The following is a 19,988-nucleotide window of genomic DNA, read 5'->3' on the forward strand; positions in this document are numbered from 1 at the left end:
CCAGCAGAGTATTTAATCTCCACAAATTCCCTCAAAATCTACATTTCCTCCGCTCGAAAGTGGGGGTATCAATAATACCTATCACAGGGTTGCTGTAAGGATTAAATGAGATAAATTATGCAAAGTGTTTTGGCATACAGTAATTGCTCTATAAGATTAGGTATTATGATTATTAGACTGGAATCCCTAATAAATGTAGCTGCTCTTTGTTGTGATGCTTTAGTTCTTTTTTTTTTTTTTATCTGACAAATTCTCAAATCTGAGCTTTAGTATTACACCTTCAGAAAAGCCTTCCCTTTCCTTCCCTGCCAGAGGGGGTTATTTCTCTCTCCTGCTGTGCATTCCTAGAACACCCAGCCCACACTTCCATTTCGGTGTCTGTGCATGGCCCACCACCACCACCAACATACAGCCTGGACACCGTGAGCTACTCAAGGGCGGGTTCCATATCCTGCTCATCTAGGTCCCCCTGGCACCTAGATCAGGGTCTGGGCAGTATAATGTTCAAGACACATCTGTCAATGAACATCGCGTTAGTTCTTTTTTTTTAATATTTTATTTATTTATTCATGAGAGACACAGAGAGAGAGAGAGGCAGAGACACAGGCAGAGGGAGAAGCAGGCTCCATACAGGGAGCCTGACGTGGGACTCCATCCCTGGTCTCCAGGATCACACCCTGGGCTGAAGGCGGAGCTAAACCGCTGAGCCACCCAGGCTGCCCCATCGCGTTAGTTCTAAGCTAATCCTCAGAAACGCCTGTGACATAGAATAGTTGCTCATTTGTTTGTCTCAACACACATAATGTCACTCTAGCTTCAGTTCGCATTCTGACTGGTGAGGTGAGGTGCACACTTTGTTCCCTGGGAGCAGCATTCCTGGGAGCTCGAGCAGAACTGGACTGGACCCCCGAGGGAGCCCCGGCCAGGGAGCAGGGCTCCCACTCGCACAGGCCCACTCTCAGAGGCCTCCTTCATCGTGTGCCCGGATGGCCTCTTCCCACCTGCAGCTCCCAGGCTCTCTCCCCTGCCCTGCCTCAGCAATGCAAGCCCTGAAGAAAAAGTCGGCCCCAAGCAGAACCGGGCTGAAAATCATATTTTCACGGGACGTCAAACCTTCTCTCCTACCTTAAATGAAAGGTATTATTTTTGAGAGGGGAATGTCACACTCTACCACCGAAATTCTGCTTCCTCGGCAGAAACCCCGGCGGTTTCTCTGCACGGCTGGCAGCTCTCCACCCAAGGCCGACGCTGGGAAATCCACTGGGCCCAACGCAAATCACAGGAGCACAAGCTCCTCTGTGATTAAAACAAGGGAGAGCAAACCCAAGGAGCATTGCCTTTGTGGAGAGGGGGCGGCATAGGAGACACGGTCCACACACACGCCGCAGCCCAGGACCCACGGCAGGCCTTTCACTCTCCTCCGGAAATCCACCCATCACTCGGCCAAATAAATAAATTATCCCCAGCTCAGCAACCTCTGGGGCCTGCCAGTGACAAATGATATCCCTTGTGCTTCATCTTTGGTATATATAAAAAAATACCCTTCTTAGCCACCAACAACCAACCTATCAGCCCCTCATCTCTAAGCAATTCATGCTAGACACCGGGACCGCTTTCTGATTCCCCCACACTGAGCAGGCCCTGGGATAAAAAGCTTGGTACAGAGCTGGGGGGTGGGGGGTGGGCAGGTGTCAAGCAGTGAGTGGACTCACATAAATGGGAAACTGTCCATACTTTTTAATGAGTGAGAAGGCGCTAGGGAGAACAGGTCAGAAGCAGCTTCCGGTCCCCTGAGCCTGCTGTTGTGTCAGCTTCTGTGCGTGTGGCCTGGGGGCTGATCAGAGTCTGAGGCCCTGGGAGTCCCAGGAGCAGTAGCTGCTTACCTAGCTGCCAGCTGTAAGCGTGGACGCGCGGCCACTGTGGCCACATGTTCCCTGATCGGAGGCTGTGGACCTTCCTTGGCCTCCCTGGCCGCTTCCAGAGAGGTTCCTGCTTCCAGATAGAGATGTGAGCCAGCTCTGAGCATAACTTGATGATCGACCCAGGTGTTCTGTGTCCTCTGGGTGCCCTGCGTCTGGACCCTGGGGTCCACCTGTTCCATCCTAGCATCCTCTGTGTCAAGGATCCGGCTCTCTGGAGTCCAGGAAGCCAGATGTTTCACCAAGATGGATTCAGTGTGCAGGTGCTGGCCTACGTGTGGCCTGCAAGCTCTCTTGGCAAGGCACCCCCTATCCAGGTGTTCCCCCACACGAGCACCTGAGCCGGCAAGGTGGGCCAGCCCTGGTGGCAAGCTCCCCCAGGGAGCTCATCTCCTCTGGAAACTCCTCGTGACCACAAGTATCCTCCTCACCAAGGACTCTCCACTCACTCAGAGATTCCAGCCTGTTCCTCCAGCCCCTCACTCCACCGCATGACCAGGGCTGTATGCAAACATTTGCTTTGATTTGTAAAATGATCCATATAATTAGGGAAAAGAGTTAAATAAAGGGACTGATTTCAGAGAGCAGGCTCTTAATGACACTAATACCTGGCAAAAGGGGTCATTATGATGGGCTAATGGGCCTTGCCTGGCATTCAGTTCTCTCAGGACACAATCCAACACACTCAATTATCTGCTAATCAGGGCCATTTTGTCAGAGGTTATTGCCCTGAAGTATCAATTATAGGAACATTATTAATACTTTATGGAGAAACCACTTGCAGGAAAGTGTTAAACTCATGAGGCGAGCCCGTCACCCCCCTCTCCGGACTGGGACCCGGAATATGGCGTCTCTCTTTGCCCCCGAATTCACTCCCCAACTGGGGTTTTCCATGACCCATTGGGTCTATTGGGAAGGAGCCAGGGCCATGATGATGTTCCCAATCCTGTCACCTGTGACCGAACTGGCAATCCCAACTCTTAATGCCACCAGCTGGCAACAGTGGCTTAGCCCAAAGCCAAGGCATTGCTGACTCAGATGCTGGAGGGAAGCAGGGAGCCATAGGGGTTTGGGAGCAAGCCTGCGTGTGTGTATGTGTGCACGTCCATGTGCACGTGTGCCCGTTCCCTGCCGCCTCTTTTCTCCCTCTTCCTCCTCTCCTCCTTTTTCCTATCTCTCTTTCCCTGTCTCTCTCTCTCTTTCTCCCTCCATCTCATCTCTTCCTCTCTCTCCCTTCCTTGTCCCCCTCCTTTTCCTCTCCATCTTTCTCTCTGCGTGTCTTTCTCTTTCCCTTCCTCCCTCCCTCCTTTGCCACTTCCTCCCCCTTTTCCTCCCCATCTCTCCTCTTTCTCTCTCTTCCCCTCTCAGCTCTCTCCAATGTGATCCCTCTGAGGCCACAGGAAAGAGACAGACAAGAGATCTGACTTCAGGATACAGCCTTTTCTGCTGCTCCCTAGAACCCACTCCTCCTCCATGCTAGACACATGAATTTTTCACCATCCAACACAGAAACTGGAAGGACAACTCTTAAAAACTGTAGAGGTCAAAATATGAAAAGAACTTTAGAGTCAGAGCAATGAGAGAACTCTGTCCCATCACTCCCTGGCTATGGGGTCTCTGGCCAGTCATTTAACCTCCCCCGACTTGTGGTTTTCAAAGGAGATCATGTGATACAGAGTGCCAGCTGTGTCCCTTGCTAGTTGTGCAAACTTGAGCAGGTTATTTCACCTCTCAGAACCTCAGTTTTTCACATGCAGGATAGAGACAGATCCACATACTGGAGCTACAGTAAAGGTTAAGTATGTAGGCACTAGTGCGGCGCCTGACATAACGCATTCACGAGGAGCATGGTACCTACATCACAATGGGGCTCCGGGGTTGAATTATCTGTTTCTAAATAATGAACATGAGTGCTCAGTAGAAGTCAGGTCTCCCTTCCCCTCCAACCCTAAATAACTAGACAACATTCAGCAACAGAAGGGTTCACTGACTTTTATTTTAGCTAGACAGGAGAGCAGTTAGGGATGCTTTGGAACTTATTCCAGGGCTCTAGAGGGAGATGCAAACATGCTCTTGGGAGAAACTGCCTTTTGGGAATATGTGGAATGCTCCACTCCCATGGCCCAGTAGGCCTAGACCTATCCCTCACAACCAGGACTACACTTGTGTGGCACCTCGCCATCAGAAGGGAGATTCAGTGCCACAGGGGAGTCTCCTACAAGTTGGCTTATGGGCAGAGTTTAGTTTCTTGGGGGAGAAGGGGGAAGAAGGGACAGAGGAGTTTGTTCCGGCACTTGATGGTCTCTCTTGTTCCTGCCAACCCTATTCTATGCGTTAGGAAATAATTAGAAACGTGGTTGTGTTCATGCATCCAACAGTGGTTGCTGAGGACCTATCATGGGTTGGGCGGGGTGGTCACAGCCTGAGACAGGGAGGCCAGCTCCAGAATAGATCAATTCTACTAGAGTTTGATGTATATCTAGTGTAAATATCTATCTATGTATGTCTAGAGCTTCCCGTAATTCCTGGTCGAGCTAAAGAACTGTGAGTTATCTCCTCCTGTGGAAGTGAAACCCGAGAACAGGAGTGCATAAAAACACTCAGGTATTAGAAGAATTGTCAAAAATTGATGATCATCCCCTACTCTGCTGAGTACCAACACCAAAGAAATGACTTCCACTCATAACTATGAGGCTCTGGATCAAGAACGTGAACCTGGAAGTAGTCAACAATGTAGGAACCAGCTCTGCAACCTCTACCCTGGAGACCAGAGAGTAGTCAAGGCATTTGGCTGGTTGAGGGAGAATCCTATCCTGTGGAGTCAAGTGGCCAACACGCCATTTTACGTCCACCGGTCATGGCCAGAAAAGAAGACAGACACTTACAAGCCCGAGGCCTCCACATCCTGCTTGGGGCAGCCTGACCCAAGGCTCCATGGTGAGGAGTGTTGGCTGAGAACTCAGCCTCCTAATCCTTGATAAATAAATAAACACTGTTAAATCTGCTGTTCGGTGGGCCTGGGTAATTAGCATTTGCGGTAAGCAGTTATGGGGTTAAGTGCTACCAGGGGTTTGATCTGGGCTGACAGAGTCTGAGCTACCGAGTGGGGTGGTTGCCTAGCAACAACACCTGTGGCACATTAAACAGCCAGTCAGCTTTGTCAACTTCTAGCAGGGGCTTTGTAGCGGCGGAAGATGGGGGTGGAGGAAGGATTAGGGGGGCCCAGAGGTGGGGAGCTGGACAGTGGGTCTCAGGATGGACGAGGGAGGTGCTCTGTGCACCCCCAGAACAGCTCATGAGGTCTACTTCCTCATGCAGGGAGCAGGGCAGGCAGCTCTGCGTGTGAGTCCAGGGGAGCTATCCCACCATGGCTCTTGTCATCACCTAAGACCCTCAGGCCAGCAGCCAGGGGAAGTAGGAATCCCCTTATCATCACCCAAGCTCCCTCTCAGGATAAGGCATCTCAGGATTTGGTGATGGGGTGGGGGGCACAGTGGGGAGAGGAGGTGCCTTTGTGGTTTTGTTCTCAGACCCCAGAGGAGCAGGGCCTCCTTCCGCTGTCTTCAAGAAAAGGACCATAGAGCACGAAAGCAAAGACCCTGACAGGACAGAGTCCTTCTTACCACCTCGCGTTCGCACCTTCCCACACATTGCTCTGGACTTCCTCCCATGCACGCCTGAGCGAGAGAGCTGGGAAAAAAGCAAAGATTTGGGGAAAGGCAGAGAGCTTAATAACATTGTTGCTGCCGTCTTGATAGAATTCATGGGCCAGTGAGCCAGCCCCCAGACTTTCCTCGGAATTCCCACCCGGCCTCTGCGTGGGGCTGCGGGCTGGGGCTGGAGAGGGATGTACCTAATTCAGAACACAGCCCTGGCAATCAGAACACTTGGGGGTCAACTCCACTTGTGTCACTTGTAAGCCATATGGCCTTGGGCTCATACCTGTGCTGAGACTCAGTTTCCTCATCTGCAGAGTAGAGGGTAATTATATCTGCCCTGCTTGCCTTCCAGGGACCAAAGGAATGCCGTCAACCCTCCCACACGCAGAACGCGTCCGTAACACAAAGGAGATGCCAACTTATCCGCTCTCTTGGACTGGCCTGAGCTCTCTGCTGTTTGGCCCAAAGCGGAAGAGAGAAGAACAGCCATGTGGCCATGTTGCTGGGTAACCGGCTGGTAGTGTGGACCTGAGCGGGGGCCTAGTCCACTATCCTACTCTAGGGTCACGGGTTCACATCCAGCTCCAGGCAAATGATGACTGGGATCATTGGGTTTGGACTTCAGAGAGTCTGACTTTCAGATGACCTGGTGCTTATCTACCACCCACTGAGTTCTCACCGAACACTTCTGCGTGCAGTTACAAGAGAAACTGAGGCAGGCTGGAGAACCTGGCTCAGGGTCCCAAACATGGCATCTCCCCAGCCTCCCCTCCTTCTGGGTTATCTTGAGAGGCAATCCAGTGCCCACGGAGGGCACATGGCGTCATCCCTCCGGCTTGGGAAATAAGCATCGGCAAGCTGGCCTGGTGTCCCACTGGCACACTGGCCTCCTCTGCGTCTTACAAAGTTGGCAAGTCTCCCTTTCCACACCACAGCTAAGACAGTTCCTCCCCATCCTTGAAGTCACACGTCTAATTAGAAGAAGAGAGAGAGAATATATCCAGCAACCAACGCCTGTAAGGCCCAGCCCGGCTAACGTCGCTACTCACCAGCCCAGAAGGCCCGGAGGCCTCCGCGTGTCTCTGTGGGCTTCTGCCCGCGTGGCCACGGGTCCTGTGGACAGCCCGCCACCCCCAGGGTGACAGAGAGTGTGACTGTGTATGAGCCGCTCCCTCCGTGGCTTCTCCAAGCCCAGTGTTGTGCCGTTATTTTCATGCTCTGGGTTATATTTAACTCAAGTCATAATATTTGGGGGGTTGGAAGCCTGCTGTTTCACCAAGAAAGGCATTTGAATATTCTCAGTTCCAGAGAATTCCAAGGGCTCTGGGAAGAGAGTGAGGCGGTTGCCCCAGATTTGTCTGACACATCGTGGTCACGTGGACTCCATTAGCGGATGACTGAGGCATTAGGCAGGCAGCCTAAAGGAATGTTGTAGAAATGATGAAGAGGAGCCAGTGAGTGATGTCAGCAGGAGGCTGATGCCTCTGGGGGTCCCAGGGCACTCGCCCCACACATCCCCACAGGGAGGGAGAGTCTAATTGGCAATATCGCCTGCCTTGTCACCACCCCACCTCTTATACCCGGTGTCACTGTGAGCAGAGGCAGAGCTAGAGTCCCGCTTGACGTGAGGAGAGGCACGATCCTGCTCCTCCCCAACTGAGGCTCTCACTCCTGAAGCCTCTGATAAGAAAAGAAAGCATCCGAAGGGACTGCTGTCCTTACACTGGGAGGTAGTGTCTCCCCCACCCCGCCACCCCCCAAAGAAGCCCCGGCAAGGTTGGCGGGGGGCAAAGCACAGGTTGTCCGCAAAGCGTGGAAACACGGATGGTGCTATTTTATTCCTTACAGTAGAAAGACATCCCCAAGGACACAGAGCCATTCACCTGTTTCCAGATTTTTAGGGACACTCCATACACACTCCTTTCAAATTCCAGGTCTCTGAGTTCACTTTCTCAAAGTTCTTTTGCTTGTGCAGAAGTTTCCCTGGGAAAGTCAGCCTGACGCCTTTTGCACTGCTTCCCCGAGCCACGACGGGCCCTCTGGGCCGGGCCCAGAATCCGCGGAGGTGAGGTCCGCGAGGCGGTGGAGCGGCAGGACAGGCGGGGTGGCCGCGGTCCTCTCCTGTGGTGTCTACACCCAGGAGGTCTGAGACCGCCAGGAGAGGAGGAGAGGAGGCCCCGGACACCCGCCAGTCCGAGTGGACCCCGATCCCCTGAGCAGCCGGGGCAGCTGGCCCCAGCCCTGCGCAGGGTCCCCCAGAACAGGTCCTACTGACACCTCGAGGGGTCCCGCCGGGTGCAGGGGTCCGGGAGGCCACCACCCAGGGAGCAGGAACCAAGTGCCCTTGGCCATTGGCGGCCGTCGCGGCCCCCAGGTGTCGAGGGCGCCGTCTCATCTCCGGCCTCAACTAAGCTCTAAACCAGCATTTGCTTCACATTCATGGGAACTGACATATGGTATAATTTTTTTCTGAAATCTTCCAAGTTCCCTAGGCAGCTTTGACGTGAATATTAATACTAACATAATTTCATGATGATTAGAGAACACAATTAAGGGCTATTAATAATGACACAAATAATGACATTTAAGGCCTCATTTTAATTTGAGTAATATTCTATCTGGTGGTATTTAAACAGCTCTGTCTGGCACAATTAGGATAGTGCTGGGGTGCAGCCACTGCTCCCGGAATCCGCAAGTCCCACCTCACAGCCCACCTCCAGAGCAAGGCAGGGGGTGGGGGACACCGCCCCAAACCTGAGATGTACGCAAGGGGAGCCTCCTGCACTGGCCACGCGTCACCAGCAGCAGCGGGTCGGTCCTGGGACGAAGAGCCCTGTGAACGGGCTGCAAGACGAGTCCACGCTGGGAAAGCTCCCTGGCGGCTACACTGGACTCGGTCAGCTGCTCCCTTCAGAGCTACACCGCTGCTCACCAAAGGTTGGGGGGATGGTTTGGGTTTCCCCATTATCTAAACTAACTCCTACTCACCGTGCAGACTTGGCTTCCCATTTAGACACACAAGCCTCTCCAACCCCTTTTCAGCCACATTATCCTACGTCGGTCTTAGCATGTTGTATTGCAATCATCCGCATGCTTTTCCACCTCCCCATCAGACTGCTCACCTCAGGGCCCGGGCTGCGTCTTTTTGCCTTAGACCCTCAGCACATAGTGGATACTCCATGTTTGTTGAATGACTTAATGACCAAATGACTGAACGTTCTCTGCCTTCCGGCCATAGCGCGCATGTTTCAGGCTGAAGTCTCAGGATCGTGTAATACCTGCTGAGCCCCACATGCACCTGTTGGATGTTTCTGCCCAATAGCAAACATCTGGGAGATGACTGGGCTGGTTGGGGGTGGTGCCCAGAGAGGAAATGCCCGGGAAATACAAAACTTCAGTGGGAAAGCAGGTAGAACCATCAAGACTTTAAATATCCCAAAGTCCTGGACCCACGCATTAGGCAGCTGGAGGAAACACAGCCTCACTTCATGATATATTTTGGAATTGTAGACTAAATTCCGTATGGAGAGATGTGGTAGATAAGGCTGGGCTAGAGGCTGGGTTTTATGCTAATTCAGGTTTCTATAGCAGAAGGGAGGAAACAAACAGCCAACTTCCTGATAAGTGAGGTTCTTAAAGAATTAAATAGGAAGAGAAGGGAAGAAGAGGAGAGAGGAAGAGGAAGGGGGTAAGAATATTAGCTGAGCATTTATCCTGTGCTGGGTACTTTGGATACTTAACACCCAATATCTCCTTTGATCCCTGTAGTTATCTCATGAGAGATTTTTTATTATTATTATTATTATTATTATTAATTTTCATTTCACAGATGAAATGCGAGGCCACACAGCAGTATGTGGCTGATCCAGGCTTCAAACCCACGGCTGTGTGACTGCAGAGCCCAGACTGTAATCATCCGCTGGGCTAGACAAGTGACTGGGAAGGATGAGAGTGCATGGGATGCCTGCCAGAGGAGAAAAGTGGACATGGAGGGGAGGCAGCCTTCACTGATGATTCCAGGAGGTCTGCAGGGCAGAAATGGAAATCCACTGGCTGGGACCAGAACCGGTGACCCCAGAGCTGACGAGGGCCCGAGTCTGCCCACCCACTGCCTCCTCCCAACCCCTGCCCCTGAACTGGTGGCGCTGGACACGTCTGAGGACAGGGTTGTCAGGCAACTGCCTCCAGCACAGGCTGATGGAGCTCTGGCCAAGGCCAGCACGGCCGCGGAGGCCAGCACGGCCGCGGAGGCCAGGACAGGCTTTGCAAATAGCTGGGGAAGTTAAGTGGAACCTTTCTGGGTAATTGACTGTGCCTGTCCACAAGACCCCCTGCCAAGCCCAGGCAGGCCCGGCCTGACACACAGCAACCTGTCTGGAGTCTGCTCTGCAGAGGCAGAGCGCCTGGCTGACAGCAGGCTGGTGATGCTGCTGCAAGACGCCCCGTTCCCCATGCAGGCCTCGTTTTCTCTGAATGTCTGATGCACAAGGCCAGGAACCACTTGAATCCATGGCAATGGTGGTGGCGGCAGCAAGGCAGCGGGTAGGCAGGATGCGATCCATTGGAGGATGGGGGGCCGGGGATGGGGGGCTCCAGGCAGAGCACCCTCGACTCACCAGAGGCCACCTTGCCTCCGGCGGCACCGCTCCCAGCCTGTCACTGTACCCGCCGCCCCTCCCAATGCCACACAAGCAGCATCAGACAGGCGCAGGCTCGGGGCGCACGGGAGGGCACTGCATGTCACATGCAGAGATTCTTGTGGCAGCGGGAAGACCCTGAAAGCTGCACAGCTGGTCACTCACCTATTTCCTCCTCCTAAGGCAGGATTGTTTCCTTTTGCTACCTACCACCATCTCCTAAATCCTTCCCTCTGCCTCCTAAACACACACCCTGGGGAGTCAGCCCACCCATCCCTCTAGCCAGCATCAGACCTGGTGTCAGACCCACGCATCCAAACTGGCCTGCTTTTTTTTTTTTTTTTTTTAAGATTTTATTTATTCATGAGAGACAGGGAGAGAGAGAGAGAGAGAGAGAGAGAGAGAGAGGCAGAGACACAGGCAGAGGGAGAAGCAGGCTCCATGCACCGGGAGCCCGACGTGGGATTCGATACCGGGTCTCCAGGATCGCGCCCTGGGCCAAAGGCAGGCGCCAAACCGCTGAGCCACCCAGGGATCCCCAAACTGGCCTGCGTTTATGGGGACCCGGGGTCCCCCTGCCCCGAGCTCCTGGGCAGCAGCTGTAGAGGGCACAGGCATGTGGGGAGCCCAGGTAGGGCTGATGGAGGCAGGAACAGAGGAGTCAAGGGCAGCATGGGGATGGGGATGCAAAGAAGCAGAGCAGCCATGCGGAATGAGGCCAAGGGCAAGGCTAGACTGTCCTCCCAGGTCCCCTGTTCCCTCTCAGGGTTGCTTTCTCACTCCAGGTTAACATAAGCTTAAGATAAATTTCTCATCTTTCCCCACTGGCCGGCAGCTCCTCCGGGGCCAAGGTCTGTGCTGGCACTCTTGCTCTCCCAGCTCAGAGATCTCTCTGCACTTCCCGGGGCACCCCCACCGCCGATGGGAGGCAGAGTAATGCTGACCCTCGTGTTCTTGTCCCCTCTGCAGTTCCACCCTGACCACTCAGGGTGAAGCCCTTAGACTCTCTGGCCTGGACCACTGCAGTGGCCTCCTAGCTAAACTCCAGGCCCACCTCTCTCCCCACTTCCTACACACACCATTATCAGAATCACCTCCCCAAAGGGTAAAAACCATATCTAACCTACAGGAAGAGCCTACTGTGTGCCAGGCATTATCCTAAGCGCTTCACATACATTACTTTTTTTTTTTTTAAGATTTTATTTATTTATTCATGAGAAACAGAGAGAGAGGCAGAGACACAGGCAGAGGGAGAAGCAGGCTCCATGCAGGGAGCCCGACGTGGGACTCGATCCCAGGTCTCCAGGATCACACCCCAGGCTGCAGGCGGCACTAAACCGTTGCGCCACCGGGGCTGCCCTATACATCACTTCTTTGATCCTTACAACAGCTCCACGAGGTGACCACTGTTGATCATTCTCATTGCACAGATGGGGGAAGGGAGGCACATAGAAATAAAATTATCTGCTCAAATCACCCAGCTAGGCAATGAGCACCAGGATTGGGAAGCTCCCCTGTTAATCTTAAATCAGGAGTAGCAATGATCACTCTATACTCTGTCTCTCCTCAGAAACTTCTTAGGGACTTCCCACTGCCTGTCCTGTCACAGATCCTAAATCCTTAGCTTCCAGGCCTTCAAAAATCTGTGCTAGGCCACCTACCTTCCTCCGTCTCCCCCTAGGACTGCATTCCAGCCCAAGGGGAGGTCCTCCTTTCCCCGAGCACTGTCTAGCCTGGGTACCTGTGCTCTGGACACATCTTCTCTCAGCCATTTCCACCTGCCCAAAGCCCTCCCTGCCATACCCCACCCCCACCCAAAGCCATTCTGCCCTTTTCTGAACCCCGTTCCCTTATTTTAGGAAAGCAGATTATTATAACAGCAAAAGCGTTGGGTTCAGACATCTCAGGTCAAAATGCTCATTCTCTGTCACCGTAAGAAAGCAAATTCACCTCTCTGACCATCAGTTCCCTTGCCTGTAAAAAGAGGGTGATGATAATAGTACTTACTTTCAAAATTGTTGTAATGATTCAAGAAAGTCATCTGGGGAGAGTACCTGACTCCTAATGGACTCTCAGCCAAGGTCACCTCTGCTTCCTGACGGCACAGCATTTACCACTTCTCCCCGCCATTTGGGCTTTTTGGGTCCTCAGAAAACCGAATGTCACTTTAGGGGAGGCATTAAGCATCAGTCTCTGAATTCCCGTACACACCATGCCAAGTGCCAGACGTTGCTGGGGTTCGATAAATGCTTTTTGTGTCAATTACTTCAAAGGCTTGACCAGTGTCAGGATGGCAGAGAGGAGATTCACTTACCAAAGATGGTAAGATCCAGATGACTTCTCAGTTCCCTTCAACCTTGAGAGTCTAGAACTCAAGGAACCTCCTCCCTGGAGAGACCTTAATGCAAAACACAGAATTCCATCTTACACTTACTGGTGTGGATGATGTCAGCTGGAGGTCATATTGACTCTTCAAACCCACGTCTAACCGCCTGCTCACATTTTTCTCTTCCAAATTATTTTTTCCAGGGGTCTGGCATTTCCAGTCCACACCAGGAGTTTTCTGGCAGCCCCAAAGCACGGCTGCCACTGGTGGAAAAGTCAAACCAGCAAATAGAAATGTCACTCAATCATTTCTCAGTGCTTTCCTCTCATTGGCCTTCCCCACCACATATAATGAGAAATTCTTTTTGCCCAAATATTGTTTGAATTTCAAATACACAATTTCCCCGGGGGGTGACCAGATGAAAAGAGAAATCTGGTTTGCAACATAAGACCTCTATGTGGAAGTTGCATTGAGCGAACACCGAAACTAAATTTTTATTGAGCTCCTTGAAATGACAGAAGCACATCAAGGCAACCAGGCTCCCTTCCCACTGTGGTGTGCTTAAATTATTTTAAGTGAACACCAAGGAAGCACCCCTCAAGGGGTGAAGAAAGAAGGAAAGGATTTTAAACACAGTGGGCAAAATAATAAATCTACTCATGGTGTATAACCCACTCCCTGCAACTGCCCCAGCATGCGCCTTCCTATGTGTCTCTCTGCACAAGCATTGACTGTCCACAGCTGGGGTTCGTAATCTGAGGGGGGTGGTTTGCTAAGAGGCCCTAAGGTGATGATCCTCAATCCTGGCAGCATAAGAATTTCCTAGAGGGTTCTAGAAAAAAATACTAACACCCAAACCCCATCCTGGACCGATTAAGTCAGAGTCTCTGTGTTTAAGGCTCAGACCTCAGAATTTTGTAAAATGTGCAGCCAGGGTGGGATGTATTCATAGATTTGGAGGGTAGAAGTACCCTATCCCCTAAACGGCAGGTATGCATTTTGTGCATGCATTTGCATTTTGTTTGCGTGAGAATCTATGTGCTTTGCTGGGGTGCGGGGTCATCACTCTCAGACAATCCCTTAAAATGTCTGTAACTCCAAACAAATCTACAGCTTGGTGTCTTGGGTTCCTTCCTGCCGGAAACAGATCTGCACCTAAGACGTTGTCGCCAATGGGCAAACGGAAGTCAGGTAGGTTTCTGGTGTCTTGAGGAATGACCTTGTGGCTCTAGATCTCAGGTGGCAAGCACCTGTCACTGATGGAGAAGAAGACCCACCAAAAACCAGAGAGAGGCATTCTTGCAGGAAAAACCTGAGCACTCAGTGCAATTTCCTATTTAGGTTGCCCTGCCTGTGACTCAGCTGACAGCTGTGCCCAGTGTCGCCTCTGAATCTGGACAGCAGAAGCCATATCCGTGGAGAGGGATGGGTGCCCAGGAGCTCCATATTCCTGGCTGATCGGTGCACTCCATAAAACCATCCTGAGGACCAGCTTGTTTGTGAGTACTGGGGGACAAGAGGGAGGCACATGGGGATAGGTCAATAAAGAGAGGGCCCAAGCCCCGGAATGGGGCCCCACAGACTAACAAGGCCCCTTGGACCCTTGGGCACCATCAGAATATGATTTCAATAAATGAACTATGTGAACAGGGCCACCAGGGCGAGTGGCACGGGGGGCGGGGTGGGGGCGGGGGGTCCCGGGGCGGGGGAAGCAGCGAGCCTTCCAGGTACCAGAGGCCATTTTGTTAGGAACCTCACTTGCCACCCCTCCTCCAGCTGCGGGGGCCTGGTTGAGTCTGAGATTGGGCTTTGCCAGAGCCCAGCCAGGCCTGCCTCCAGCACTACCCCTGCCAAAAGGCAAGAGGCCTGGCCTTGGGGCTTCTCGGCCCCAAGTCAGCTGCCTAAGTGTTCAGCCCTGCTCATGAAAGGGCCCCCTCTTCCTTCTCCTTTCAGCTCTGAGCTCTAATTTATCCTCCCCTTTGATAACCAACTCCAAACACGTTCAGCCGAGGCCAGGCCATCAGCACACAAAGGCCTGTGCTCTCCCGGCTGAATGAAGCACTTCACTCTTGGGGGGATTTCTATAGAAGGCAAAATCCACCAAACAAGCTATTACACTTAAATCAGACAATGCCCGAGGTGACGGCGAGGAGACCAGCGTTAATGACTCAGCTAGCAGCGGGCTTCTCTATCTGGAAGCTCCACCACAGCATGAGAGAGCAACCCGCTGCCCTTCCCAGCCTCTCAGCCATGTCCCTCTCCTCCTGCTCCCAGACTAGAAAGTTGACCCTCTGTCTGCTGGTTCTCTGAATCCTGAGTCCCCTAGGCCCACGTCGACTGACTCTTGGCTCCCTCTTTGCCTGGGAAAAAAAGAACGGAGAAATTAAGTCTGGGCTGCCCCCTTTCTCTCTCCTTTATTCCGAAGATGAGAAAACCACGGTAATTGTGGAAAGTCACACAGTCAGCTGGTGGCAGAGCCAGAATTAGAACCCTTGTCTCTCGCCTCACTCAATTCATACAGAAACTAACATAAATTAGATGATGCACAGAAAGCACTTAGCATAGTTGCTGGCACATGAAAGCCTCACTAAGCATCAGCTGCTGTTACTTGTTCTAACAGTAGTAGCACGGTTTCTACAGAAGCCATTCCACTACGCAAGGAGGGCCTGCCCTGAGCCGGGCCATCTTCACCCGCCTAAAACAGTGACCCCGTGGCACAGCCCCGCCCCCTGGGAGCTCCCATTCTAATGGAAGATTCAAACTGGTCAACAGGCAATCGCAATACAGGGTCATAAGTGACAGCCCAGGGGAAGCGAGGCGTGCTTTAGGAGCTCATAGGAAGAGCGGCTGGTAGAGACCTTGGGGTTCAGTGAAGAGAAACTGGTATTTCCAGAGCCTGAAGGGTAATCTGGACCTAGCCAGGTGATGGGAGGCGAGCGTGGCTGGTGGGCATATGGGGACCAGGGAGGTGTGTACTTCTGGGAGGAGGGGATAACTGAATGTGCAAAGGCAAACAGGGACTGTGAAGGTGAGCAAAGGCAAGATGCACGTAAGGAAATGCAGAAACGTCTGTGTGAGGGGCTACCTGGGTGTGAGGGGAGGACACAGGGCAGTGCAGGTGAGAAGGCAAGTGGCCGTGAGACCTGGGGAACCACGGGGAAAGCCACAGAAGGGAGCCTGCGCTGCATGGAGAAGTAAGGGGACCACGTGATCCCCGGCACGGTGGAGATGACAGGATGTGCTGTGGGAAGCGGGGGAGAGGGGAGCACCGCCGGCGGTAGGACACCAGCCCGCCGCCAGGTCTCAGTTCAGCCCTGTCCCGTGTTCCATTTCAACACGTCACACGCTTCTGATCTTGAGTCACCAAATAAGCGCACCCTTAAGAGGACTCACGGAAGGGCAAATGATCTGAAAGACGAGAGCTGTGGCCACAGGAGAAAGAAAGCCGACCACGGCATTCCCTGGCAACGTGGATCATTACCCAACACGGCGGGACAGCATGTTCTCCACCGACCAGATGTGTGACCTTGGGCAACCTCCATCCCCCCCCCATCTGTACAATGAGGACATTTACTAAGGAACTGGTAAACTGCCTTGCAGTGCTCCCATCCTGAAGTTCTCGTATTTGAGATACATATCCTATATTTTTATTCTAAGATGCCTTGCTTTGCATTGTAATGTTCATGAAAACAAGACAAAATGATTTGCATTTTATAATAGAGGTAACCCAGCTCATCAAAACCAAGGGTCCTGCACAATGATCACAGACATTTCCTCTTCTGGGTTCTCATCATTGAGCCTGAGAAAGGCCAGGACACTGGTATGACACTGACCAGGAAAAGCTGGTTGGGAGCTGGGCTCCTGGGCTGGCTGGCTTTTCCTTGCTGCCTGAGCACAGACCCATGAACCCCTCTTCCTCTGGCCCTTTGCCCTCAGGAGTGAGGTCCTGCAGAGAGCCACAACACTCTTTCCTCATCCAACAGCTCTGGTCGCTGCTAGGGTAGAGGGGACAAAGCTCCAAGGATTGTGGGCAAGTGAACAAGAACAACAACAAAAAAGCCAAACAAATTCAGGCTGGTGTGGGAGACGTAAAGGCCACCTCTGAGCTGTTTTTTGGCTGGAAAGCGTTCTCCATCCTATAGCTCCAGGACACAAACGGCATAGCATCCAGAGGCACACAGCCGCACAGAACAATTGAAAAATTGCCTTGTTGGACTACAACGTGCCAATTTTTCAAATCTAGAGCCATTTTCACTATTACGGTCTGCGCGGCCTAAGCCAGGAGAATTTTCTTCTGGGAGGGAAAATTGATTCCGAGGTTAGCATTAACCCCCATTAGCACAGCATGCCCCATTCCAAAACTATTCTTGGGATCCAAGGGGGCCAGAGGAAGCTATAGAGGCCCACGGCGAGGTTGGTGCCCAACCTCACAGGCGCTAACAGCTAAAGTCCATTAGCCCCATGTCTCAGAAGGGCAAGAGAGTGAGATGGAGAGAGACGGGGAGAGAGGAGCATAAAAGATCTGGGCATGTGTTTTCCCCCTGGTATTTCTAGGGTTTGGAAGTTTGCCTGCACATCTCATTTCATTTGGGTGGGTTGGGAACTTGCATGAGCTGAATAGCAGGACTTAAAGCTAACGCCTGTACAGACCCTTATGATTTTGACCCTGCAGCCCTCACCTGCCACTGCCCTTTCTGACAGGGGCCAGAGCCCGCTTGGGGAGTGTTCTCCAAGGAGCCGGCCTGGGGGTGCCCATCCCATCCCCATTCCTTGTACCCAATGGCTCAGGGCACAGATCCTTGCAAACACACTGCTATAAGACAGCCTGCTCTCTCCGCCCTAGGTGTCCTATATGGAAAATCATTCCGAGTCAGTCAAGAGCCAGCAGCCTTGATCACAGGGTGTGCTGTGACATCCATCTTCCCAAACAGAGCAAAAACCTACCAGCCCGGCAGAGAAGGCAGTGGTGCAGAGACTGCTGCAATGCAAGGAGAGAAAGACAACTGTGTGGACAAAGGGGAACAGCAGGCCCCCAGGAGAGCAGCGCATCCACTGATCCCCCCCCCACCCCACCCCGAGGCATTTTCTGACGTGCTGATGACACACCAGTGGGCACTGGTCCTGGATCCAGCAAGCCCACGTCTGAATTTGGGCTCTGCTGCTTGACCTTGGATGAGTTACTTGTGCTTTCTGAGCCTCTGTTTCTTCTCCTGTAGCCTGGAAGTAAAAACCACCTGGCCAAGTTGTCAATATTGAATGAGATAAATACAGGAAAAGAATGATTCTGTAACAGTTGCTCCACAGAAATACATATGCATTTATGTATGTATACACAGCAAATAGATATACCCATACACATAAGTGTGTGTGTCTGTAGAAAGAACTAAGGAAGCCCACTATTCATTCCAAGCCCACTATTGGTTCTAAACCGTCTCTGCTGTTCATAGAATGGCATACATTCATTCTTCCGGTAAGGGTTTGCTTCAGAAGCTGTGAATTGTGGCTACATGGCTTACCAGCTCTGAACTTCAGGAGTTCCTCTCTTCCCCGACCCCTCTCTACAGATGCCACCGGCTCACTCACCATCCTCTCCTCCCTAGAGTGACCAGTCTACCCAAAGAGCATTGCAAGGGAGGGCCTGGTAGGTACCTACCTGGTAGGGCCAGGTAGGTGCCTCCTTGGGGGTACTGGAGAGAGGGAAACACTCATTACAGCATGTCTTCCTTCATTTCACAAACACTGGGGATACCTACCATGTGTTAGGCTCTGTGCTAGGCACTGGGGGTAAGAAATGAGCAAGAGCCGGTCCAGTCCCGGGCCCCTATGGGGATCAGAGAAGATGAGGCACCAGACCCATAGAGCGCTCATGACAACCATGGCCTGGTGAGTGCAGGACAGGTGCACAACGAGAAGGTGGGACACGGGGGCATCAGACAGAGAGAGGCCCAAGGAGGGCACCAGGGGGTGGGATCCCTGCAGACTCTGTGAAGTTGACCTCTCTTAGTCATCTGGTGATTTGTGCGGGAGGGGAGGGGCGCACGTTGGGCTAAGTGCTGACGGGACGTCCCTGTCAACACAATGTTCCGCCTGGCCGGGCCTTCATATATAAAGATATTTAATGAATTAGTTAATTAATGAGAGGAGTTTGATTGATAGATCATATGGCGCTCGCAGCAGGGTGAGTCTGACCCTCGATATCGCCGCCTGGGCTGCAATCCGTCCCCCTCATTGGTCGGGAGAGCGCGGTCGCTCCGGCAATTTGCATGCATTTAATGTAGCTCTTTAATAGGATGTAATGTTAGCGAAAGCCAAAAGCGCAGCAGCTGTAACTTAAAAGACAGCCCCATTACTGCAAGCCTTATAATTAGGGTAAGAGGGAGACTCGGTCTGCCATATGTTAAACTCTTTTGAGGTTAATAGCTCTGTAAGATTTTTGCAATTTAAAAAAATTACACTTGAAGGATGATGACAAGGCTCATCAATGAGGCGCCTCTCCACCGGAGGGAAGGGACGGGAGGGTCCCATGTCCCGCGAAGGCCTCCTCCTCCTCCTCCTCCTCCTCCTCCTCCTCCTCCTCCTCCTCCTGGGGCCGTGGCGAGGTGGCCCCTTTCCTGCCACAAGTCGCCCCGGTCCCCGCCAGCCTCTCCACGCCGGGCCCCGGGAGCGCACGCAGAGCGGCTGCGGTCTGAGCTCCGCGCACCGGAGCTCGCCCCCTCCCCTTCCCTCCTTCCCCCTCCCCTTCCCTCCTCCCCCTCCTCCCCCTCCCCCTCCCCCTGGCCCGGCGCGGCGCCCCGCAGCCCCCGGCTCCGGCGGACCCAGCGTGGGGCCCGGGACGCGGGGTGGGGGTAGGGGGGGGGGGTCCGCGGGCTCGCGGTGCGCACCCGGGGCGGGGGACGCGGGCGGCGAGCGCTTACCTTGCAGGGTCCCAGGCACCTGCGCACGAAGACGCGGCCCCCGCAGGTTGCCCGGCGCCGACTGCGCAGCCCGGGCCGAATCAGGGAACGCGCCGCAGGCACTGCCCGGGGGAGGAGAGGAAATCGCCGGGGGTGCGCTGGGTAATCACCTGGCACGAGACCCGAGGGGTGTCGGCCTCCGCTGTGTCCCAGCCCACGAGGCGGGAGGAGGGCGGCGGGTGCCCCCTCCTGCTCACCGAGTCCCGCGTGAGCCCCGCTGCACCCTCCGGCCTCTGGAGGCTTCCCCGAGCATCCCTCCCAGCGCAGGGTCACCGCGGGGAGACAGGCGTGCAGAGACGGGAGACGGTCCCTGGGGACCAGAGGAGCCCCCTCCCGCCCGCCGGGCCCGCTCCCCCGGCCTGCGCCCACCGCAGATTCTCTCCCCCCCCCCCGGAGGGCTGCTCCCGCATCTTTCCCCTTCTCTCCCGCTTCCTAGCAGAGCGCGTGGGTGTCCCACCAAACTCCTGATGACAGACACTCCAGACAAAACAACA

At 53.4% G+C, this 19,988-nt stretch overlaps 1 protein-coding gene across 1 annotated transcript in view; it reads right to left on the bottom strand.

The window, feature by feature from the left end:
• Positions 1 to 19,988, bottom strand: part of LOC125755040 (uncharacterized) — a 67,169-nt gene that overhangs the window by 36,739 nt on the left and 10,442 nt on the right. Inside the window, exon 3 of the mRNA XM_049109717.1 lies at positions 19,456 to 19,926. Within this exon, the coding sequence (XP_048965674.1) occupies positions 19,456 to 19,926 (471 nt within the window). The remainder of the gene's footprint in view (positions 1 to 19,455; positions 19,927 to 19,988) is intronic.

This window comes from Canis lupus, chromosome 5 (assembly GCF_003254725.2).
Source record: "Canis lupus dingo isolate Sandy chromosome 5, ASM325472v2, whole genome shotgun sequence".
NCBI classification, from domain to species: Eukaryota; Metazoa; Chordata; class Mammalia; order Carnivora; family Canidae; genus Canis; species Canis lupus.